Source organism: Mastigoproctus giganteus, chromosome 7, assembly GCF_048544385.1.
Source record: "Mastigoproctus giganteus isolate SK-2022 chromosome 7, ASM4854438v1, whole genome shotgun sequence".
NCBI lineage: Eukaryota > Metazoa > Arthropoda > Arachnida > Uropygi > Thelyphonidae > Mastigoproctus > Mastigoproctus giganteus.
The window spans coordinates 216,399,387-216,425,119 of record NC_143581.1 but is presented as its reverse complement, the minus strand read 5'-3'; the positions used below and the strand labels follow the sequence as shown (position 1 = coordinate 216,425,119).

Genomic DNA, 25,733 nt, shown 5'->3' with positions numbered 1-25,733 from the left:
AAGGTTGGCAGGGTTGTCAAGGACACTACTGACACTATGCTGCTGCAACAGGATCTGGAAAGGTTGAGCAGATGGGCTGAGAGGTGGCAAATGAAGTTTAACATTGACAAATGTAAAGTACTACATATGGGAAACAGCAACCCCAGAGCAACCTATATCAACTCTGTGGTACTACACTGACAGTGGTAGAGAATGAAAGGGACCTGAGGGTGGTTGTGCTGGCAGATATGAAGTTCTCTGAGCAGTGCAGACGGGCTGCAAGAGTAGCTCATGGTGTATTGTCAATGATATATAGGAATTTTTCTAGCAGGGATAAGGAGGTGATTATTCCCTTGTATAAGGCAATGGTCAGGCCACACCTAGAGTACTGTATACAGGCCTGGAGGCCTCATTTCAAGAAGGATGTAGAGCTGCTGGAACGAGTACAGAGAAGGGCAACAAGATTAGTGAATGGAACAAAGGGGGGCTCTTACGAAGAAAGGCTTAAGTTTTGCGAATTACAGTATCTGGAGACTAGGCACCAGCGAGGTGATCTGATAGAGGTGTACAAAGCCTTGAATGGTTTGAGCATGCTCAATGCTGATGGGATTCTTCCTCTCGCTCAGAATAATCACCTGAGAGGGCATAAATTCAAATTGAGGAAAGACAGATGTAGGATAGATGTGCGGAAATTTGCCTTTAGCTAGCGGGTGGTTGGCAGGTGGAACAGACTTCCATCCCTTGTCGTGGAAGTTGATAGCCTAAATAAGTTTAAGGCTCAGCTGGACAGGTATTTCAAACGAATAGAGGGGTGAAGTGGAAGTGGTTTTTTTTTTTTTTTTTTTTGGCTGATGCTGCATAAGCTTGCTTTCTTGCATCAAATGCCTCTACTAATGCTAATGCTAACATTAGTCCAAGAAGAACAGTGCACATTTATAACCACCCTTTATCTTCTGACACTCTACTATTCCTTTATCCAGAGTGGTAACATGCCCATAACGTAAAATTGCTTCAATTTGTACAGCCATCTTTTGTATAGAATTATTTGCATCCAGTCCTTTCTTGCTGTGTCATAGCAGCTAAGCAGATTTGGTGAGACAGGATTTCTCGCCCACCCCCAATAAACGCATGCTGTGATTTTCATATATAATTCCATTCCTGTTAAAATGATCCTGCAATACTTCTTTAACCACTGACTCCATTATTTTCCCTGGAATATAAGTTAAGCTTTACAGGTCTAGAATTGTCACATCACTCTTTGATTCCCTTTTGTAAAAATGAGACATATTTGTACATCTACAATTCTACAGGTACTTCCCCTAATTTCAAGAATGCCCTCATAATTATGGCCAAGGATTTGCTTGACTCTTTTGCTGCTTCTTTTAATATAACTGGATAGATTAAATCTGCCCCAGGTGCCTTATTTACTTTTAGCATCAGCAATTTCTCTTCCACCTTTTCCTCAGTTATAACAAAATCACTTCACTCCCAGTTATAATTTGGTATACTTCTGGTATTCTTGTCCCTAAAACTTCTTCATGTATGAATGCAGATGGAAAATGTTTATTTAGTTTGTCAGCAACCTAAACAGGATCACCAACAGCTATGCCAATCATATTGAGCAGGCCACAATGTCAGTCTTCCCTTTCCTTCTAGAGCTAACATAAGCAAAGTACTTCTGTCTTGCTTATCCTACGTGCAGGAGTCCATGTTCCCAGCTAATTTATAATCATTCCATACATTTTTCTTCTTTGCACTAGTTTCATCAGTTCATCTGACATCTATTTAGGTCTACATTTTGAACAATCTCTTAGTTAGTATAAAAAGCTTAGTAGCTTCTATGATTAGCTCACTGAATACCCCCCATTTAGAAACTACTTGTTATTTTTAAATTTTTAGCTTGTGTAGTAGATTAGTGAAATTTGGACATAACTTCAGTGAAGAATTCCTCACTCTGGCACAAAAGACAGTAAGTTAATTTAGGGATTTTTTTTTTTTTTTTTTTGTGAATAAAGCTATACTATATTTTAAGGCAGTTGGATTGTGATTTGTAGCTTACAGATGATACGTATTTTCAAAGAATTAGTGATGTTATGGCATGTAACAGTGCTAACAGTTATGTATTTTTTGTAAATAAGGTTTTTTTTTTTTTTATGTAAACCCTACAGGAACCTATGTCTAAGGGTATATCTTTTTTAAAAATTTTCTGACAAATAAAGGAAGTTATATATGTATACAAGGTGTTAGAGTAGTAGTAGTAGTGGCATGTGATGCAAGAAAGCAAGTGTATGAGCTTATGCAGCATCAGCCAAAAAAAAAAAAAAAAAATCACACCATTCCCTCCAAATGCTTGTCCAGTTCCTCCTTAAATTTATTTAACCTATCAACTTCCACAATGACAGATGGAAGTTTGTTCCAGCAACCACCCAGTGGCTAAAGGCAAATTTCCGCACATCTATTCTACATCTGTCCTTTCTTAATTTGAATTTATGCCCCCTTAGGTTCGTAATCTGAACAAGTGGAAGGATCCCATCAGAATTCAGTGTGCTCAACCCATTCAAGGCCTTATACACCTCAATCAGATCACCGCGCAGGTGCCTAGTCTCCAGCTGCTGCAATTTGCAGAACTTAAGCCTATCTTGGTAAGAGGATCCCTTCATTCCCCTCACCAATCTTGTTGCCCTTCTCTGTACACGCTCAAGTAAATCTACATCCTTCTTAAAATGAGGCCTCCAGACCTGTACGCAGTACTCAAGGCGTGGCCTGACCATTGCCTTATACAGAGGGACAATCACCTCCTTCTCCCTGCTAGCAAAACCCCATGAAATGCCCTGGCAAACTGTCTGCATTGCTCAGAAAACTTCATATCTGACTGCACAATTACTCCCAGGTCTTTTTCATTTTCTACCACCTTAAGTGTAGTACCACACAGTTGGTACTGTTTCTCTGGGGTTACTTCTACCCATATGCAGTACTTTGCATTTGTCAAGGTTAAACTTCAGTTGTCACTTCTTAGCCCATCTGCCCAAATTATCTAGATCCTGTTGCAGTAGCACACTGCCGTTGCTGTCATTAACAACCCTGCCAACCTTTGTATTATCTGCAAACTTCAACATTAAGCCTGATATACCTTCATCAATATCATTGATAAATATACACCAAATTTGTCAGACAAGACTCCCTTAACAAATCCACTGTGTCTGAATTATTGCTGCAGTCTTGTCTAGATGATCCAGCAATGTATCTTTAACCAGTGACTCCATTATTTTACCCAGAACAGAAGTTAAACTAACTGGTCTGTAATTACTCGTGTCACCCTTCGACCCCCCTTTGTGAATTGCGGATACATTTGCACATCTCCAGTCCGTGGGAACCTCCCCTGAGTCCAAGGATGCTCTCATAATTATGGCTAAGGGTTTGCTTAGTTGCTTTGCCGCCTCCTTTAATATAACTAGATAGATCCCATCCACCCCAGGTGCTTTTCTTATGTTTAACTTCAACAATTTCTCCTCCACTTTGTTCTCAGTTATTACAAAATCCTTAAGTATACTGCTACAATTTGATAACCTTCTGCCATTTTCAAACCTTAATAATTCCTCATGTGTGCATGTAAATGCAAAATACTCATTCAGTTTGTTTGCTATCTGAGCAGGATCATCAACAGTCAAACCATCGATGTCAAGTGGACCAATCAGATTCATCCCCTTCCTTTTAGAGTTTATATAAGTAAAGAAATCCTTGCTGTTTTTCTTAGCATCTTTTGCCAAGGATTTCTTGTAATCTGCCTTCGCCAGCCTAACCGCCTTTGTGACCTGATTACAGACTAGCTTATATCTGCCATAGGCTTCTGAGTCGTTTGATAATTTATATGCATCCCATGCATTTTTCTTCTCTGTTACGAGTCTCATTAGTTCATTTGATAAACATTTAGGCCTAAACCTTGAACAATATTTCTTATTAGGTATGAAACTTTTAGTAGCATCCACGATTAATTCCTTGAATGCTTCCCACTTAGAATTTACTGTTACCAACAGTAAATTCTAAGTTATGTATATATACAGAGTTCCTGAAATGGCACGATAAAAAGAACACAAAGTAATCACTATCTGATTGAATGCACTTATTACACCCGTCTAAAAGTTTCTGAAAAGAGTCAGTGAAGGCATCCAAAAAGATGATGTTCAATTTGGCAGTTACATTTTTCTTTATGAACCCGACATCCTTAAATCATTTTCCTTTGAGGGCACCTTAGGAAAAAGGAAGAAGTCTGCTGGTGCAAGATCAGGAGTTGGGTGGTTGGTTGATCTGTACAATGCCATGTTACAACAGAAATGTCTTTGCAACAAGTGAAGAATGGGCAGGGCATTGTTATGCAACAAGAATCAGCTGCCTTTCTTTCAAAATTGCAGCCTCACCTGGGAAATACATTCCAATGGTCTTAAGCCACCTGTACATATAATGCAGCATTGAGTCTCTTCCCCTCAAGTACAAATTCCTTGTGAATCACATCCTGTTTGTCAAAAATCATGAACAGCATCATCTTGATCTTGAACTTTTGTAAATGAAACTTTTTTCACCTTGGTGATAATTTTGAAATTCACTGCAGGCTCTGACACTTCATCTCTGGGTCGTACTGAAACACCCGTCTACAGCGACAATACAGACAATGACATTGGGATTGTCTTGACAAGCCTAGATGAAGTCTTCACATTATGAGACTCTTTGTTGCTTCTACTCATCTGCGAGGCTGTGTGGCACAAATTTTGCACAGACAAATCAGGTTCTTATCCATATTCAACTCATCAGCCATCATCCTGAGGGTCAAATAATGATCTCTTCCGATAATTTCTCCAAAATTTTGCAACTCTGTACCTGTTTCGAGAGGTTGACAGACATTTGCTTCTTTGGTCATCCTCAACATCCTCATGTCCATCTCATCTTTTAACCGCTTATACCATTCAAGCACACTGGTATGACTTAAAATTTCATCACCATAAACAGTTTTTAATCTTGTATGTTTCTGTTGCAGATTTTTCCAGTTTAAAGCAAAATTTGATATTCATTTCTTTCTCCACTGGAAAATTGTGACACAGAATGTTAATGCTACTAACAAAATTGGTTGTTACTTCCAACCTGTCAGCTTATTGGACAATCTCTGTACCACCATCTATTGGAGGAAGTCTGAATTACAATGTACCATTTCCGTTAATTTTCAAACTCATTGAATATGATGCAACAGCACAGTCTCGGAACTTTACTGCCACACCTTGTACTTACCCAACCACACACACACACACACACACACACACACACACACACACACACACACACACACACACACACACACTTAAACAAATTTGTAGAATTAAAAGGACTATATAGCTAACTAAATGACTAATGATAATGACAAGCATGTCTCAGGGCTACAATTAATTACTATATAGAAAAATGCCATCAAATTATGTTTCACAATAGCATAAAATCAATCTTTCTCATGGAGTACCTTGGAATCGCTACATTTAGTCAAACAAATGGCACTGCCAATAAGCTATTTGTTTTGTTATTTGTCTGACATTTATTTTAAAAAGTGACATTGCCTGTTTCAGGCTATCATGGCAGTGTCCCTTTTTTTAAAAAAAAGTGGCTCTGGCACAATTTGGAAGGAGCAGATTCATTATATGTAAAAACTTTTAGGACTGAAATCTTTGATAAGACTGCCTGAATGATCTTAACTGGGTAGCACGTAGTGTCATTTGTAATGATGGATAATTCTTGAGAATAATTTTTTTGGAGAATATTTTCAACTCACATTACTAGTCATATGAGGCAGTGCAATTGTAAATGGTGCAGCAAAAAATATTAGGAGAAACTACACTTCTAATATGAGTTATAATAAACTATGTTCTATTATTTATCAGTTTATCTTTTTAGTTTTATTGTACCACGTATGAATAAAATACATTTACAAAACACAGTATACTCGTAGCATCATACCACATTTAAAATCGATTCTGTAAGCATATTTTAGTCATGTTTACTTTATTAATGCTAATTTTAATCTATATTTAATTTTTTTTGCATCCCAGTGATGTAGCTAATTTTAAATAGAATTCTGGAATTTCTTGAATCTGAATCCCAATGTACCAGAATTGAGGAAGAAAAACTGGGAAATGAAAAACTGAAAAAGGGCAGGACAAAATTTAAAACTAAATAGAAAAGTTGATATTTAGTTTATAATCTTTTGCAAACATAAAATACTTAATACATTTAATAATAATGAAACTTTAATATATTATACTTTCTTACACTGGAACCAAACTATTATTCAAGCTCTTATCACTTTTTATCATTAGACTAAAAAAAAAAATGGCTTTTCCTTGACATTCTCATATCAGTATTGATATAATAAAAATATCTGAATGTAATTTGTATCTACATAAAGTTAGATACTGACTATATATATAGGTTCTTTTCCTTTTTGCACAAATACCTTTTTCATAGAGGTCCACCTTGGATCTTCTGTGAATTGAGGAAGACGAGCAAAAAGTAACTGTACCATATCCATAACAGCATGCTCTGCAGACTTACGCAGCAATTCTTATTAAAGAATAAATTTAATAAAAAAACTATAAGTTTCACTGAACTCAAAATAAATAAAACACAGACAGGAAAAGCAAGTATAGAAAAGATATATCAATTTCTATTCACCACATCTAATGTTCCCAATTTAATGTTCAGGCAGTTAGTTAGCATTAATAATTTTTTACTCAGTTGTGCAACAAAAAATCTTGCATGATCAGAATTCATTAATTTTCTAAAGGAAAACTAATACTGATGTGATTTAAGTTTTTTTTTTGAGACGTTATTTCAATAAAGTCAATTCTTATTTTTATTTTACTTTATTATTTTACAAAAAAATTTTTATTCAATATACATAATAATTACAAAGTTTTGCTTTAATTATAAACCTATTATAGTGGGTTTTTTTCATGTTTAAATATAATGAAGTACCTGAATAATAAGTGAATATTAAAATTAAAAAAAAATTATTCTACTTTTTTTTTTTACTATTTTCAATGTAATGAAATAATTTGAATAGTTTCTTGAAGTTCATTATAATGAGATTTTATCTATATTAATATTCAAATGAAATAACTCTTAAAAATAACATACCGCTAAGCCTCATTTCAAAACATATGCGGAAACAGGACTGCATTATTTCACAGACAGATTCATTACTTAGTAATGATCCAACAGGTGTAAGAAGGAGAACACGTAGAACTTGCAAAATTTTCATAAGCACTACTTCATCAGAAGCAGGATCCGTTCCTACAAACCTTGCATGAGTGACAGCATCTGCTATATTTTCTACGGCTGAAGCAGCAGTTGTGCACTTATCTGAAAATATGAAAAAAGCTATTATTAGTTCGCAATATGATAAGAGACTAAAAATATGTAATTCCAAAACAATCAATGAAGCAATAGATTTCACTGTTCTAAATGAAACTAGAGAGCAAAGTTTTTGTGATAGCTCAAAAATTATGAATTCCCTTTCATAATTGTTATTATTAACTTTAGAAAAGTGCTATAAATTAAAAAATTAAACTTTTTTAATGAAATCTCGTCCCTTCCAATATTGCCCTTGTGCCATAAAGCTCATAAACAAAGCAAACAACAAAATGTACATATATATTTGTACCACAAGGAACTAATACATAAAATCGTATATATACATGTGTGTACCCCATAGAGCCCACTCACAATAAACATATATACATGCATATTAATACCAAAGAAACAGAAAATTAATAAAGAAATTTTATATCTTTTAATGGATTGTCTGGCTTCTAAAGAAAATTAAATTCAATTAGAAAGAAAACCACTGTGAAACCATCAATTACATCAATGTATTTGATGATAAAAAAACTAATGATCAAAATTTTTTTTTTTAAATTATGTATAAAGAATTTAATGCTCAGTGAAAATGTTAATGTGTAAAAAAAATTAATGCTCAGTGAAAATGTTAATGTGTAAAAAAATTTAATGCTCAGTGAAAATGTTAATGTAAAAAAAAATATTTTGATAGAGCTGAAAAGATTACATTTTGATTAAATCTGTTTTCATAAATTAGTAATTACCTATAATTAAATAAAATAGACAAATTACACCATAGTTTCTAACACACTTGCATCACGTTATGCTATATTGTATAACTTATTCTTATATAAATTTTTGCAAAAATAAGGAATGTAAAATGGCTGCTTACCAACTAAACCATAAGAAAGGAACTTGTTGACAGCTGATAGAGCTAGCCCTGTGACTGGACCTGTGGTATTTTCTGACCGAATAACATCAAGAAAAGGTGTCAAATATTCTGTGGGTTCAAGGTCTGACAGATCACTTACATGATTTAAAACTTCCTTTAAATTGGAGAAGTTATGAAGTAGTGTATCCTGTTCTTCTTCCTAATGGAGCCACAATATGAACTTGAACCAATTTCAGAGAAATGAAAATTTATCACACATACAAACAAACAAAGAAACAAACAGAAATACATACACTCTTCCACAGTAAGAATAATGGCTAAAAGTCAAAAAAAGTTCATATAAGCTGCAATAAGAAAATGTCTTGGTTTTTATGTATTTTCATAAAATTATACAATTACGCCAATACGTAAAGGAATTTTCATAATTATCATGAAAATTTAATGTAAATGATAAAAATATTATTTGAAAAGAAATATGAATTCCATATACAGTAGAGTGTCGATAATCCGAACTGGGAGGGGGTATTTCAGACTTCCGATTTGTTCAGATTTTCAAACAAAAATACTGTTCTGGAGACTTAAAAAAAGTACAGTAAGTTTAGAAATAAAAGCATTAGCTTTAAAATCTGAGGGATCACATAATTTCCTGTTAAAATCCAACACCTTTTCACACAACAAAAGTCCAGATATTCTTCCAAACTTCATCTCTGTGTGAACCATAAACAAACAGCATCTTCAAGGGATGGGTCATTAGCTGTTCTTAGTTTCTCCTCTTTTTTTTTTTTTTTTTTTGCACAATCTGAATCAAGTTTCGATGCGAACCTTAAAAATTTTTCCTTGTTGTTTTTAATGTCTGTTATGGTTAACTTTCCAACCACATAAGTCTTTGTGGATAGCACAGTTGGTAGAATCACCGCCCTCCCCACACCAGGGGTGGAAAAGACCCGAGTTCAAGTCCCGTCAATGATGTGAAGAATTTTTATGGGCCTTTTCACAATGTGGCTGAGTTAGTTTCTCTCTCAGGCGAGGCTAGCATGGTTTTTTCCTCCTGAAAACTCTGGTTTTTCATCCAACAAACAGAAAATCGACCACAGAACACACAATTTACAGGCAGTATATAAGGAGCAATATGGCCTTAGTTGCTGATGCTCCTAAAACCGTATTACAACCACCAACTAACCTTGTAAAATTTTGTTAACAAAGACCCGCTTTCTCCCTTTGAAAGACTGTTTAAAATCTCAATCTTTGATTGAATTGCTAAAATTTTCTGCTTCCTTTTAAAAGAAAACTACAGTACAGTAAAATAAAACTCTGTAAAAACTCTGTTCAGAATCGTTGTTAGTTGTAATTTCTGCATGCCGTGTTCTCTGTTATTGATTGACACATCCTTTTTTAGTATTTTAGCTTTTACAACCTCAAAAAAAAAAAAAAAAAAAAAAAAGTGAGTAAACAGAAATATCAGATTACAAAGTGTTATCTGTAGTTAGTACTGTATGTATATATACACAATAACTGTACAATCCTACACCAACCGTTATTAAATAAATTAGCGTTGTGTTGTATTAAGATAATAATGATACAAATAAAATGAAATAAATAGAATGAATAATATAATTACACTGGATAAAACTGATAAAAAGGTAACTGTCTGTACAATAAAATATGAAAATTTTAAAATACAATAAAATAAATTACAATAAACAATGTATATAAAACACAGGATAAAAGCAATAAAACACCGATAAAAGTGCTAAAATACCGAGGTGGATGCCTCTGAAGCTTTCAGAGGCATCCACCTCCTTTTTCAACAGTGAAGCTTATCATACAGCACACCCTTAAATATCAGCAGGCTCAGGATTCACAGCACTTGTTTCTATAGGAGCATGGGCATTCTCCCCACGTGCACTGGAACCGGAAACAGCTCGGGAGCAAGCCAGGCAGAACCGTTCATCCCATCCAAGAACCACAGCCTTGAAGAGGGGAAGAATGCAGATTCCCCTGTCTCTATTAAGTATTGCTCTCAGAGGAGCAAATCCGCAAGCCCCCAAGCCACTTGCAGTCCCAAAATCTGTGCCCAGTTGACCATAACAGCTTCGTCGGGAGAGATTTGATGGTGTTCTGCCACAGCAGACCTCCCATAATCCGCGGTCTTTTCGCGCTCATATGCTCCCCCAAACGATCTTTAAACTGACACTTTGTTTCACCAACATAACATTCCCCACAATCCGGGCATCTTATCTCATACACGACCCCACTTGACATTCTATTCGTATGGGGTCCTTAACCTGTGATACAACTGTGTGCAACCTCCGCCCTGGTAGCTGCACACAGCATGTCTGGCAATCATGCAACACCTGAGTTATATGCTCAGTTAGGCCCGGATAGTAGGAAATGTATGCGGTGGCAACGGGTGTAAATGGCTCTCTACGTCCGTGCTCCACTTCTCAGATACATTTATCGATAATCCTCTGGGGGTTGCCACATTTTCTGAGATATGCTGTAACATGTTTAATTTCTTCCTACATGGTAGAATGATGAAGAAATTAAAGCACATATGTTAGTATATAATAGCATATATGTTAGTGCAATTACATCAGTTTAATTTGTAGCCATCCACCAAAGAATTTAAGTTGGCATCGTTTTAATTATATCTCATATTGTTTAGGGCTCTTGCCCTAAAATACTCTATAGTCTATACTAATACTACACACCATCAGGCATCTCTCATATTGTCGAGTTATATTTCATAACTGGGTTGCCACTATTTCAACAACCTGCCCACCAACCAATGAGAAGCCAATAAGCTTCAAAATGGTGCCATCTGGGTGGTGGTATCCGATGAGAATAAGTAATGGTTAATCTTTACAAGCTGGTACCCTTCTGGTTGATCGTTGCAAGAGGCATGCCGTCACTGCATATGAATAGCCCGCTATTGTTAGTCTTAGGATGTTTATCCCCCCAGCACTGTTTTAAAATAGAGAACTCATTTTCTGCTATTAAAACAGCATTAAGATGGGAGATAACCATCCTAACCGAGACTAACCATGGCGCGGGCTAGGCATATCAATTACTCTTACTCGCAACAATCAATCAGAAGTGTACCAGCTTGTAAAGATTAACCTAAGTAACATTAGTCTTCTCCACTGGAAGCGTTACTTATTCGAGGTAGTGCAATACCATGGCAACTCAATGTAAAGGTATTCACAATATGAGATATAATTAAAACAATGTCAACTTAACTACTTTGACAGATAGCTACAAATTAAACTGATGCAATTGCACTAACCTATACGCTAGTAACTTACCTTTAATGCTCCAGTTTGTACTTGAATGACTGAACAACAATCATTTATGTGGAGCTTTACTGAGATATAAGTAAATGATTGAAAATCAAATTCTTTTGTGACACCTACATATTGATCAAATTAGTCACATTTGTCCCCCCCCCAACAAAGTTATGCTGCAATTTCCTTAATTGCAGCATAACTTTGTTGGGGGACAAATTCTAGATTCGACTTTATGTCCTTGAACTAAGGATTCCATAATATTCCCTAGTCAAGAGAGTTGCTTATGAACACTGCTAGAATCCAAGGTGTGCTCTCGTCATAACAGGTGAGGTTTGATTAATTCTTTTGTTGTTTTCCTTCAATATAACTGAATAGTTTTTTTTTTTTTTTTCTATGATTTCATCAGGTAACTCAACTTGTTCACTTTTAATTATAATAAATTTGCTTCTTATTCACTCCTGGTAACTCACTCACGTTTAATAATAACAAATTTGCTTCTAGTCACTTTTCAGTTATCATAAAATCATCTGACTCCAGCTAAGGTAAAGAAAGCCTGCACGAGAAGCACGCAAAAGTTTGATGAAATTTACTGGTAAAAGTATGTTTTTTAACAGCATTTGTACTGTTGCTCGCTCGGTAAACAGACTGTGGGCGTTATCGGTCTGGAGTAGAAGTTAAATTCCATGGGAGCTTGAAACCCTTCCGAAGTGGTGGTGGGGGGGGGGGTTAATCTGACGTTTTTTTCTTTAGAATCACTAACTGAATCACGAACAGAGTCATATTGGGAAAAAAAAAATGTTCGTAACGTAGTTTCGCCGGTACTTTTTCGAAGTTTGCTGTGCTTCCTTTGCTTTTTTTTTTTTCTTAATAAACAATTTATCCACTAGTCCACCAGTGATTCTAAAGAAAAAAGGTCCGATTATCCCCTCCACTTTGGGATGGTTTCAAACTCCCATGGGATTCAATTTATACTCCTGACCAATAACACCCACCGTCAGTTTACCGAGCAAGCAACAATACAAATGCCGCTACGGCAAAGTACTTTTACCAGTAAATTTCATTGAACTTTTGCGTGCTTCTCGTGCAGGCTTTCTTTACCTTTGCCCTGACTCCAACTTGGTATCCTTAAGTTATTGTTATTGTTTGGTTTTTAGGAGCATTAGCAACTAAGGCCATATTGCTCCGGGAATATGCGGTGGTCATTCCCTTGACCTTTCCGAATCCTCCGTATTTGGTGGTGACGGGCTCGAACCCCGGTCTAATTAAGAAGCGTGTGCTACGCACTGCTGCTCCTTCCCACCTGGCTACGGAGGCGCCCGGTATCCTTAAGATTAAAATCTTTTTCACATGTGAAGCGGATTTAAAACATTTAATCAGTTTATCCGCAAATAGTTCACGATTATTGATACTGTTACTATAGGTATCAAATGGGCCAATATGATTTGATTTCTTTCCCTTTACTTACTGCTAACATAATAAGCTAATGATTCCTTACTATTATTCTGTGCGTGTTGCTAAAGAATTCATAATCTGCCTTATCGTGACCAATCCCACAAGTAACTTTAATACAGACTAATTTATTTATACAACAGAATTAAAGGCCCACTCATAATTTAAAATCATCTCATGCATCGCTCTTTTCTACCACAAAAATCATCAGTCCTCTTAGAATCTATATTGATGTACCCTTTTATTGAATAAAATCTTAGAAACTTCCAAAAAACTTACTTGAACAGTCCCAATTTGCATTTGTATTTATTAAAACTACCATTTGAGCTTACTGAAAGGAACTTAGAAGACGTTTTTATTTAAAATTAATTCAACTTATTTAATATACATTTACTGGAATACAAGGAAAGATTGGAAAATACATGGAATGGCAACGCTTCTGCTGCTATAGTTACAATTTGGAGTGCACAGCATGATAAAATAATCCTTCTTTAGTTGGTACAAGTGTGATCTTCATCACATCCTGTTTCATTGCTGTGCAGCACTGTTTTGTGAGGAATTTCTGTTACTGTATGACAAAGAATCACAGTTTTTTGTTAAGGTGAGGAAAACATATAACATAATAGTAGTAGTAGTAGTAGTGGCACATGATGCAAGAAAGCAAGTATAGGAGCTTATGCAGCATCAGCCAAAAAAAAAAAAAATCACACCATTCCCTCCAAATGCCTGTCCAGTTCCTCCTTAAATTTATTTAACATATCAACTTCCACAACGACAGATGGAAGTTTGTTCCAGCAATTAACCACCCGCTGGCTAAAGGCAAATTTCCGCACATCTATTCTACATCTGTCCTTTCTTAATTTGAACTTATGTCCCCGTAGGTTGGTAATCTGAACAAGTGGAAGGATCCCATCAGAATTCAGCGTGCTCAACCCATTCAAGGCCTTATAGATCTCAATCAGATCACCGCGCAGGTGCCTAGTCTCCAGCCACTGCAATTTGCAGAACTTAAGCCTCTCTTGGTAAGAGAGGCCTATGGGAACCAATGGTCTCAAAAGATTGGCAGTATTTAAGTGATGATGGAAACATATTAAAAGTGAAGAAGTTACTGTGAAGGATCAGCAAAAAGGTGACAAACCAACTGCTATTGCAACAGATGCAAATGTTGCAAGAGCAGAACAAATGTTAAAGAGAAGACTATCAGTGCAAGGATTAGTAGCAAAATTGAGTATTTCCTTTGAACGGTGTCATGATAGTGTTGTAGTATAAAACATATCCTGCATTTGAGTCAGACAGGCCCTGGATGTTCCAACAGATGAACAAAAACAAAAGTGAGAAATTATCAACAATTTGTGACACAGGAACAAACCTCCAATTGCCCCTTCTGACAATGAATCATGGATACAACATCGTAGACCAGGAACTAAGCAGCAATCCAGCAGTTCCAAATGCTGGAAATCTTTACGCTTCCAAGTATAAAATTTCCACCTACCAAAAAATTTTGCACTATTAACCAGCCAAAAAATTTATGTTGATTCTGTTTTTTTTTTATGCTAAAAGAATGATTTTACAGCAGTTTTACCCAGAAAACTGAACCATAAATGGATATGCTAACATGTTGTAAGTACAACTGAGTAGAGCTATTCACAAAAAAATCTTTTTTTCTGGATAATGTATGACTTTGTATCACCCAAGAGGCACTAGATGCCCTACTCAGCACTAGCAGAACACCTTTAGAACACCCACCCTAAAGCATAGATCTCACTCCTTATCATTTTTGGGCTTTTCCAAACTTAAAAAAATATTTGTGTGCACAAAAACATCATGAGCAGTATGGAAGAAAAACACTGCTTGGCAGCTGTACTCTCTGAAAATGGCCTAAAGCACATCACTAAAATATTACTGGAACTATGTAGATGATGTATAGATTGTAGAGGACAATATTTTATAATAGCAACTAATTCCAAGACTAAGAATACCCCCTAACACTGAATAATACATGGAGTCCACATTTTTCAATCTGCCCTCATATATTATTTTATATATAGTAATACCTCACTTAACAAAGCAGATGCATTCCAGTACTTTAGTTCATTATAAGAAACTTCATTATCGGAAGTAGAAATACCATAGCAAGAATATGGATATGTTCCTACACTTAAAAAATAAGTACAAATTGTTCGAAATAAATTTATTTGAAATGAGAACATGCATATTATATTATAAAATATTAAAGAAAACTTCACAAGAGCAAAACTGCATCTGGGGTCGACTGTCTTGCTCCTTTCTTATGACTTGCATAGCATCTCGCTATAACAAGTTAAAGAATTTAAAACAGATCTCTTCATGATGCAGCTTCGTTTAAAATCAGGATCATTTTCTGATAAGACATCTAAGGCATGAATCACTTCATTTAAATAATTAAAAAAAGGTCTCTGTTGTTAATATCCTCTTTGGGGGAACCTCTTCTTCATTTTTTGAACTGTTTATAGTATCTCACCATGGCTACTTGATAAATCCTGAATGTCAGCTACATTGACTTCTGAAAAGCCTATTGCGTGTGCCATTTGAATAACTTCTGTGCTAATTGCAGGAATTTCACATTCTACTCCCATCGCATTCTGTAACAACATTGGGCCATATTTGTCACCAAACACCATTAAGACACTGATCTGTCACTTCATTCCAGGCTTCTTTGATACTGCTGATTGCTTTCGTTATGTTGTAATTTTTACAGAAATCATTGATCGACTGTTGTGTTTTATCATTAGCTTCAACAGGTGACTAAAAGTGATAGTAGGCTTTAGAGGTTGCTATAACACCCTTATCCATTGGTTGTAGCAGCAAAGTTGTGTTTGGCAGCAGAAACGGCACTTCAATGGGAATGCATGTTTGAAGTGAGCCAAGATTTGAAGGATGACCTGGTGCATTGTCCAGTAGCAAAAGTGCCTTGGGTTCAAAATTATTTCATTCACAATAATGTTGGACAGCAAGACAAAAATAGTTGACAAACCAATCGGTAAACAAGTCCATTGTCACCCAGGCCTTTCTATTTGATTTCCATATTACCAGCAATGAAATGATTCTTCAGATTTGGAGAATCCTTTCATAGCTCGAGGAGTTTTTAAATGGTAAACAAGCATTGATTTTAGCTTCATATCCCCTAGACACATTTGAGCCCAACAACAGTGTTAATCGGTCTTTGACTGCTTTAAAACCGGAAGCTCTTTTCTCATCTTGGGAGATAAAAGTTTTGGAAGGAAAACATTTCCAGAATAGCCTGCTTTCATCCACATTGAATGTCAAATTCTGCGGGTATTTTCCTCGTTCTACTATGGTTTGCAGTTGTGCAGGAAATTCTGCTGCCTGGATGTTGGCATTGCAGCCTCGCACATCAGTTTAATGCTATGAATTCTTGCACGTTTTTTGAATTTCTCAAACCAACCACAAGAAGCCACAAAAGTCTCAGTGGTTTCCTCAGCTTCCTGGGTCTTTAAATGGTTAACAAATACAGTTAAATAAGTTTAATGCTTTGTGTTGAATTATCATCTGAGTGACTGGCATATGATGATGTGTCATATCATCTACCCTTAACATTTTTTCCATGTTTTCTATAATGCTACTACGTGTGTTGTGTTAATTTGGATGTGGTAATGTCACTACAATTTAGCACAGACTGCTTAACTTTATCAGCTTGATTTAAAATTGTTTTTAAAGTTGATTGTGCTAACCTCAGTGATTGCGCTACATGGCATTTCTTTTCTCCAGCTTCTATCCTTAAAATCTGTATTTTGGTTTCTAAAGATATTGTTTTACATTTTCGTGAATACTGGGAAATTATTATTTAATTACGTATTTAATAAAATATATTAAAACAACTACAGTAGGTACAATGATATCAATGACAATTAACCATTGCTCTGTTTATCATGAAGTGAGTTCTAGGTATGTCAAAAATCCCTGGCCATTTTTTGCCGACTTCGTTATAAAGGAGCTTCGTTACCAGAGGATTCGTTAATCAAGTTATTACTGTATTTCCAGAATCCAAATTTCCTAGAATCAGAAATGACTTTAATATATATTTTTTTTTATGAAACAACATTTACAGATTTTAAAAGGACAAAAATAAAAAAAAAAAAAACAAATCTGTTTTTATGCCAGAAACATTTTGTTCTTATATATTTATATACCAAATACAAATAACTATACTGACCTGATGGCTATGGGAAGACCAACGGCTGCCCTTACGCATGGCTGTTACCACCATGGTCATCTCTCCCACCACAATATATATTCCATTCTCTGGGGCTGGCATTTTTTTTTTTTTTATGACCAAAACATAAAATCCTTCTTCTCACTAATGTTAATTATTTGAAAGAAATAAACAAAATATCTAATTAAAATTACAGATAATATAATTCATTCAGTTTAAGATTATGAAAAATTTGAGGCAATTCACAAAATAAGGGCTTATATCAAAAATATATTATGCAGTGGAGTAAGTATAATAGTTTTTGTAAGTACTCTGCAAGTTTTATTTACAAGCATGGTTTTGAATAAACAATTCTTTATTCAAATCTGTAGTAAGGATCCTAACTAGTTTTCAACACTGTCTCCTTCTCATCCTCAACTCAACTTTCATCATGAAACTGTTGCCTCTATACCATCAGAGAAGAATTTTTTGGTTGCTTGCTGAGACATTCATGCACTGCTTTTTGAATCTTGTCTTAGGAAGGGTAGCACTTTCACTCAAAACTATTTGAATTTTAACCTTTCATTGCTAGTATAGCATCTAACAGATGCCACTTTTTAAAAAAAAAAATTTTTAAAGTTTCTAAATGAAATAAAATCCTCTTGTGTACCTTTTCCTATAAACATTCTCTAATTGGCTATAGAGTATTTTCTGCTCTAATTTCGACATATCATGAATATGAGAGATTTTTTTGTTGGCAAGGCATATGATATCAGTGACTTCATAACAAGCATAATCATAGGTGCTTGTTCAGCAGCACTGTTAAAGGTGGAAACAGATTTATCCATTGATAAATACAGAGTGACTAGGATTTCTGATCAGTCTCTACTCTGGAATAAAAGCAACAAGAAAAACAAATCCACACAGAAGAGGAAACTCAATAGCCAAGACCTGCAGATGTCTGGCCTCCAAAATTCAGAAAGCAATATTGTATTGGCATCCATCCTGTACAAAGTACAGAATCAGCATTGGCATGTACACGGTATTGGCAATTCCCATACTAGAATTTTCTCTCTGATCTGAATAGCAACTCCAAAATAACTTATATCCTTGGTGGGGTCATATTAAAAAGAAAAAAGAATTTGGCAGACTTGACATTCTCAGAGCAGTACAGATAGGAGACAAGGAAGGTTCATTTCATTGTACAAACAGGAAGGTCATAATTCCACTGTTTGATATGAGCATTAGGGAAAAAAAAATAAACTGCTCCCATTTCACCCCTCCATTCATTCTAAATATCTGTCCAGCTCAGCCTTAAATTTATTTAGGCTATCAACTTCCACAACAAAAGATGGAAGTCTGTTCCACCTACCAACTACCTGTTGACTAAAGGCAAACTTCCGTACATCTATCCTACAACCGTCTTTCCTCAATTTGAATTCATGCCCTCTCAGGTGATTATTCTGAGCAAGAGGAAGAATACCATCAGCATTGAGCATGCTCAAACCATTCAAGGCTTTATACACCTCAATCAGATCACCTCACAGGTGCCCAGTCTCCAGACACTGTAATCTGCAAAACTTAAAGCCTTTTTTTGTAAGAGCAACCCTTCGTTCCATTCACTAATCTTGTTGCCCTTCAAGACTCTTGATCCAAAGATGGACAACCCAGTTAATGAGACCTATAAGGGGGAACTTGCATTAGGAAAGACTTTGAATATATCAGCTGCATGGCTTAGCAACCAAGCAAGTGGGGACACCCAACTGTGGTGTATAAAGTTCTGAGAGAGAGAGAGAGAGAGAGAGAGAGAGAGAGAGAGAGAGAGAGAGAGAGAGAGAGAGAGAGAGAGGACAGAAAAATGAATGAAAGGGAAATTTTCACTATTATAAATGATTCAGAAACTAAATACCATAAAATTAAAATTAAAGTGAAGAAATTTAGACTAGGCAGATTTCTTTTAGCCAGCAATTTGTGTTAATTACTGGAATAAGTTACCACACAGGTAGTTTAGGCTGACAGGTTGAGGGAAATTCAAAGGTTAATAGTTACCTACGTGGAAACACACAAGTTGTTTATTTTTATTTTTATATATATATATATATATATATTTTTATTTATTTATTTATTTATTATTATTATTTTTTTCTGGCTAGTGCAACAAAAGCCTGTGGCATTGTCTATATGGTTTATATTATAGTAGACTTTCAGAGTGATGGCACCTTCGGGGATTCAAGGTGCCATTATTTCGATTTTCAATTATCTAGAAAGTTTTATTTTTAATATATTAAATGCAGAAATAATGAGGCCAAATAAGAAATAGAGAGATGAAGAATGCAACTTTATTAACTGCACATAAAGAACATAAACATGTTGACAATCCAATGTTATATTCTGCTATTAATACACTCCTACTTACTCCCTGTTCTATTTTTTTTTATTGTATTGTTTAGTCTGCCCAGTAGCACAGAGGTATGTATCATCACCATCCTACCCACACTAGTGGAAAAGGCCCAGTTCGAATCCCGTTGATAACGCAAAGAACTTTTATGGGCTTTTATTCACTCCGTGGCTGAGTTAGTTGGTCTCAAGCGTAGATAGCAAGGTTTTCGTCCGCAGAAACTGGGGTTTCTCATCAAGCAAAACAGGCAACTCGACCAGAGAACACACACAATTTACAGATACAATACACATGGGTATATGAATTAACTTTCCAGGTGACCCTCATGTAATTGTTGATTATATCAAGTTTGTCACTTAAGCTTTAATGACAGAGTACAAAAATATGTGGAGGTCCTAAAGTCTCGAAACTTTATTAGACAGTTGGACAGGCAACTTGAGTAGTTGAGACCAGCTAAATGAAACCCCCTTTCTTTCCTACTTTTTTTTTTTTTTTTTTTGTTTTCGCCAAAAAAAACATCTACAATTTCCAAATTCCCAAACTATAAGTGTAACACGGTGAGGTGGGAAATTTCCCCCCTTCACCCTTTTTCGACTACTCAACCCCCCCACCATACTTTTGAAATACGGCAATGGAACGTGCCTGGGCTATAAAAGACGGCCTTAAAATGTATTCACCCTCCTTTGAAGATGGTATTAACGAAAAGTCCCCATCAGGCATTAGCGGGTCTCGACTACTCAAGTTGTCTATCCAATTAAGCTTTAATGTTGTTGTTGTTCTTTTCTTCTCTGTATGAGGTTTATTAACTTTAGGAGCCATAGTGAGGGGTTTTTAATTTAAAATAAATATAAAACAGCCGTATAATCCATGATATCAGTATAGAATTCACTTTGAACATGGCGAACATAAACAAATACAGTAATCTTGACACTTGCTGCTTTCTTTTTTTCGGCACTGCAAGACATCTGTGCTGTATGTAAACATTCCATCTCAATGTGCCATTAACTCGAATGTTCTGTTAGTTGGGGTGCAGTTATTTTGAGTCTACTATAATACTAATCCCAATGCTGTAACAAAACAAGGCAGAATTAAAAGATAATATTGAAAAACTCACTTATTTATCATTCATTTTACTACTATTACAGTTCAAATGCAGCAGAATTCAATTTCAGGTTTCTCAGTTTAAGATTTTCCTGTCCTTTTGTGTTTGTGATCCCAACTAAAACCTCCCATATAAATTAAAATATAACTTTCTCTGAATTAGTGTTTCTTATTCTAGTGTTTTGCCCACATTTAATGAACAAAATATCCTGTCCCCTGCAAGCAATTCATTCTACAATTTAGTGTTAACATGAAAGTATCCATATGTAGTGTTGTTTACTCAAGGTAACCTTGCAGTTGTTGCTGTTTTAATGTTTTATGGTATATTGGCATCTAAGGCCATAATGCACCAAGTTAATATTTATGGGTCTTCTGTATGTACAGTAAGTAGTGATTAGATTTGTACCATTCCTGGGTATTAGTTCATTAGCAGTGGTTGTGATCAGTAGTAGCAACAGCAAGAGTGACATTCATGTCAAACTGATCTTCCTCTTTGTGCACTATATTTAGCAGACTACAGTCCCTTGATTTTGGTGTAATACACTTGAGTTTATTTTTAAAAAATACCAGTCCGAGCTCTCTTTAACAAACTTCCATATAGCAAATTTTTATATTTAGCAAAATTTTTTGATTACATTGAAAATCAAATTTTTTTCATTACATTGAAAATAGTTTCCGTATAACAAAGAAAATTTCCATATAAGAAACTGATTTTGAGAGACCTGGGTATACACTGTTCGCAACATTCCACAATTTAGTGGTGCCCATAAAACCTATACAGTACAGAGAAGTCGTGCTGGTCAACTGCTATTTATGTGTCCACAGACACTGGCAAAGATTAAGGCATATTCCCGACACAGACATTGGCTGTGGTCAACCTGTTTTCTACTGTAGGCACTCTATGAGAGAATTAGGAGAGAGTGATTTTCCTTTATCCCAGAAATTCATCTGCTGTTTCACAGAAACAAATCATCCACACTTTCACTAAATTACACCTCTGTTTACATGGTACAAGTGGTCACTAAAATCAGTGACCTTTACTTTTAGGTAGAAATGGTCACTAAAATCAGTTTTATTTTAGCTGATGTGCAAGTAACCTTGCAATGACTAAGGAACTCCTTGAATGTAGTAAAAAAAAAGTGGAAGTGCTAGTGTAGATTGGGGCATTAAAAAAAGAAGAGAAATTTCTTTAAAATTTGCTATCCCTGCCAGTAGCATGTCAACCATTCTGAAAAACTGTTTTGATTTTCAAACTTTTTGAGGAAATGAGATCCAGCAGAAAGCGTGCAAAATTATGTCTATATGAAGATGAAGCCATTTTTAAGTGAGTGAAGTTGACTCGAGAACAAAACATACCAATATCAGTACCATTAATAAAAGGAAAGGCTAGGGGTATTCATTTTTTCTAGGGTATAAAACATTACAAGACAGTTCTGGTTAGCCAGTAGATGACTTTCATCAACTGGTGAAATACCACCACTTTGCTTATTGGAGGCTTGAAGTGGTGAAACCCATGTTTAGTTTCTAGAGCAAAGTTTCCGGCATCCCCCTCTTCCCATACTTCTCCTTCAACCCATGCACGGTACTAAGTACTATAGGTTTTGATACCTTTCGTGTTTGGGATTTTCATAAAAAAAAAAAAAAAAAAAAATTTTTAAAAAGCACCATGGTTTACTCAAAAAAGTTATTTCTAGTGAAAGTGGAGTTGTAATTAAAGAAGACTGTACCCATTGGAAAGAAACAGTTCTGAAAAAAAATTATGGAGGACTACAAGCCCAAAGACATATTCAACTTTGATGAAACAGGTCTATTTTTTAAATGTTTGCTGAACAAGATACTTTTAAACGTGATAAATTTTTAAGTGGTAAAAATAGTAAGGAGAGAATTACAGTCTTGGGCGGTGCAAATATGGCTGGTAATGAAAAACTGAAGCTTTGGTAATAGGCAAAAGTAAACAACCCAGGTGTTTCAAAGGAGTAAAGTTGTTAGAGTTGGACTACAACAAAAAACCTTGGATGACAAGTAAAATTTCTGAACAATGGATTTTAAATTTCGATAGAAAGATGACGAAATAAAACAGAAAATTCACATTGATTGTCGACAACTGCCCGCTCACCTTCGCTTGGTAATTTCAAAAAGTGTGAAGCTTGTTTTCTTCCCTCCAAATACCTCATCAAAAAAACTGCAGAAAATGGACCAAGGCATTATCAAGAATTTGAAAATGCACTATCGAAGGCACATAACTGAAAAAAATTATACCGAGAATAAAAACCAAACCAACCTACAGATTCTGTTATAGATTTGCAGATGTACATATCAGTGTTGATGAAAGTGTGGAGTCAAGATGTAACAGAAACAATGATTAAGAATTGTTTTGCAAAAGCAGGTTTTGCTAAAATGCCAATTAACAGTGATGAGAGGTATGAACTACTACAAGTTGAATCTTGAGAAATTGAGCAATCTTGAAAAGAACTCCAAACAAGAGGTTTGATCAGTGAAGAAATTGTTCTTGACAAATTTTTAGGAATTGATAATGATGTCTTTGTAGAGGAGTCAGCAAGCTTATTCTGCATAGTGGCCAGAGACCTCTATGCGGAATAAGTATGTCTGTGAGTGGATAGCGGGCCACATTCATCTCTATAGCCAGGGCATATTAAGGGGTGGGCAGAGGAGGCATATGCCCCCAACCAAAAATTTGAAATTAAAGAAAAAGAATGCAGGAGGTATTCTAAAGGAAAAAAAAAAAAAAAAAAAAAACTCAAAAGCCAAGTCAGCATGCCTCCCCCTTATGATGATACCTGGACCTGGTCGCCATGTCTCGCCCCTTACGATATCTGGATATGCCACTGTCTATAGCTAATAAATGAAGGTAATAATAATAAAACATAATAAACTATGAATAATGTTTATTTTATTTAAGTAATATTTTGTCTTAAGGACAATTAATGTGAGAGTTGATGCTGTTTGTTCCTCAAAAGTCTCTCAATATTAAGCAACAGGCTGGATGAGGCCAAATACAGACTGTCATCTAAATGGGCATCAGTGAGTTGGGTTCTTAACTTGCACTTTGTGTATTTCATTTTAGAGAAGAGTTGCTTGCACATATAAGTACTACCAAACATCGATGCCATTTTTTTTGTGTGATCTACCAAGTTGGTATATTTCCCAGATTCAAGAAGATATTTCCTGCAGAACTCTAGTGGAGATACGCCCTCTGCATGAAATTTGGATCTTAGTAGATAACTACACTGCATCTTAATAAGTTCCATTTGAACATTTTCGGGTATGATATCCACTTCCACGTCAAACAGCCTGAAATTGTGCGCATGTGTGTGAAGGAATGTCAGCAAAATGTGAAGAAAACTCAGTTCTCAAATCATGTATCACAGTCACAGATATGTTGGCGTCTGCTGGTTTGTTTAAATGGGATGTTAAATCCACCAGAAATGCCAGACGTGAATGCCATTTGGGATCGCAAAATTCTGAGGCATTCACATTTTTACTTTCAAGGAATGTAGCTATTTCTTCCCACAGAGTATAGTATACTCTTCTAACATTGCATTTTTCGGACTTTGTGTTTAATTCCAAGGCCTTCCATGTATTTTTGAAGCAAAGCCACAACACCTTTCTTTTCTCCAACCATTGGAGAAAAGAAAGCCACTTTATTAGGTATACCTACCTAGTAGCATGTTGATCCTCCTTTAGCCTTCAAAACAGCCTGAATTCGTCTAGGCATGGATTAATCAAGATGCTGAAAATGCTGTGCAGGAATGGAGTATCATGCAGGCGTGAGTGTCACGCAGTTCCTTGAGATTCAACCTCCGTCGAATCTCAAGGAAAGAGCTGTATGAAAGAACAGCCCTTTCCACCTCATCCCAAAGATGTTCAATAGGATTGAGATCCGCGGACTGAGCGGGCCACTGCAGCAAAGAAAAGTCATTGTCATGTTCCTGGAACCATTCCATAGTGATTCGGACTTTGTGCACCGGCGCATTATCCTGCTGGAAGTAATCATTTGACTGAGGATAAATTGTCAACATGAACGGATTCACTTGGTCAGCAACGATGTTTAGGTGTGATGTGGCATTCAGTTGTGAATCTATGGGTATCAATGGACCCAACGTGTGCCAAGAAAACATTCCCCATACCATAACACTGCCCCCACCACCTTGCACAGTAGTTGTCAGACATGACAGGTCCATGGATTCATGTTGTTTTCGCCAAATTCTAAGCCATCCATCAACATGATGCACCAGGAACTTCGGCTCATCAGACCAAGCAACTGTTTTCCAATCCTCGATAGTCCAATGCTGGTGTTGCTGTGCCCACAGGAGGCATGCTCTCTTGTTCTTCATTGATAACAAAGGTACGCGATATGGCTGTCGTAGCCCATTCGCGACAAAGTGCAACTAGTGGTACATTGCGATATTTTGTTCTGCGCACCAATGTTGCACATTCTGATGTATTGTGCAACATTGTGGCCCGTCTGTTTGCTTGCACAATTCTAGCCATCCTCCTCTGACCTCTCTCATCAACAAGCGATTTTCTTCCACAGGAGTGCCATTGAGAGGATGTTTTCTGTTCGTTGCACCATTCTCGATACACCCTTGACACTGTGGTGCGTGAAAAGTTTAGGAGAACTGCCATTTCAGAGATGCTTTGTCCAGCACGTCTTGCACCTACTACCATGCCACGTTCGAAGTCCATTAGATAATTCCTTTTTTGCCATTCTTGCTACGGTTTGTACGCTTAACTGATACTAGAAAGGTTGTTCTGCTGCATTTATATCCACAACTGTGGTCATGTGACTTGCAACGTTGTGGGACAAACCATTTGTGTGCACAGCAGGGGTGTACCTAATAAAGTGGCAGCACAGTGTATATATATATATATATATATATATATATATATAAAGAATCTTTCTTTCTTTTCCTAACCTAACATTTAAGGTTAGGTCACGAAATATAAGGAAACCTTTTCTATTATTTCCTAATCTACCATTTAAGGTCAGGTTACGAAATATAATGAAAAATAAAGAAACCTTTTCCTTTTTTCGTAACC

The 25,733-nt window shown here is 35.9% G+C and overlaps 1 protein-coding gene across 3 annotated transcripts in view; it reads right to left on the bottom strand.

Annotated features, from left to right (window-relative positions):
* Nucleotides 1-25,733, bottom strand: part of garz (Sec7 domain-containing protein garz) — a 229,355-nt gene that overhangs the window by 186,844 nt on the left and 16,778 nt on the right. For all 3 annotated transcript variants that reach the window (XM_090378119.1, XM_090378118.1, XM_090378120.1), the window contains exons 2-5: nt 17,195-17,338; nt 8,246-8,444; nt 7,153-7,377; nt 6,470-6,576 (exon numbers count right to left, since the gene is read on the bottom strand). In XM_090378119.1, coding sequence (XP_090234245.1) covers nt 6,470-6,576; nt 7,153-7,377; nt 8,246-8,444; nt 17,195-17,296 — 633 coding nt within the window. In that variant the 5' untranslated portion in view covers nt 17,297-17,338. The remainder of the gene's footprint in view (nt 1-6,469; nt 6,577-7,152; nt 7,378-8,245; nt 8,445-17,194; nt 17,339-25,733) is intronic.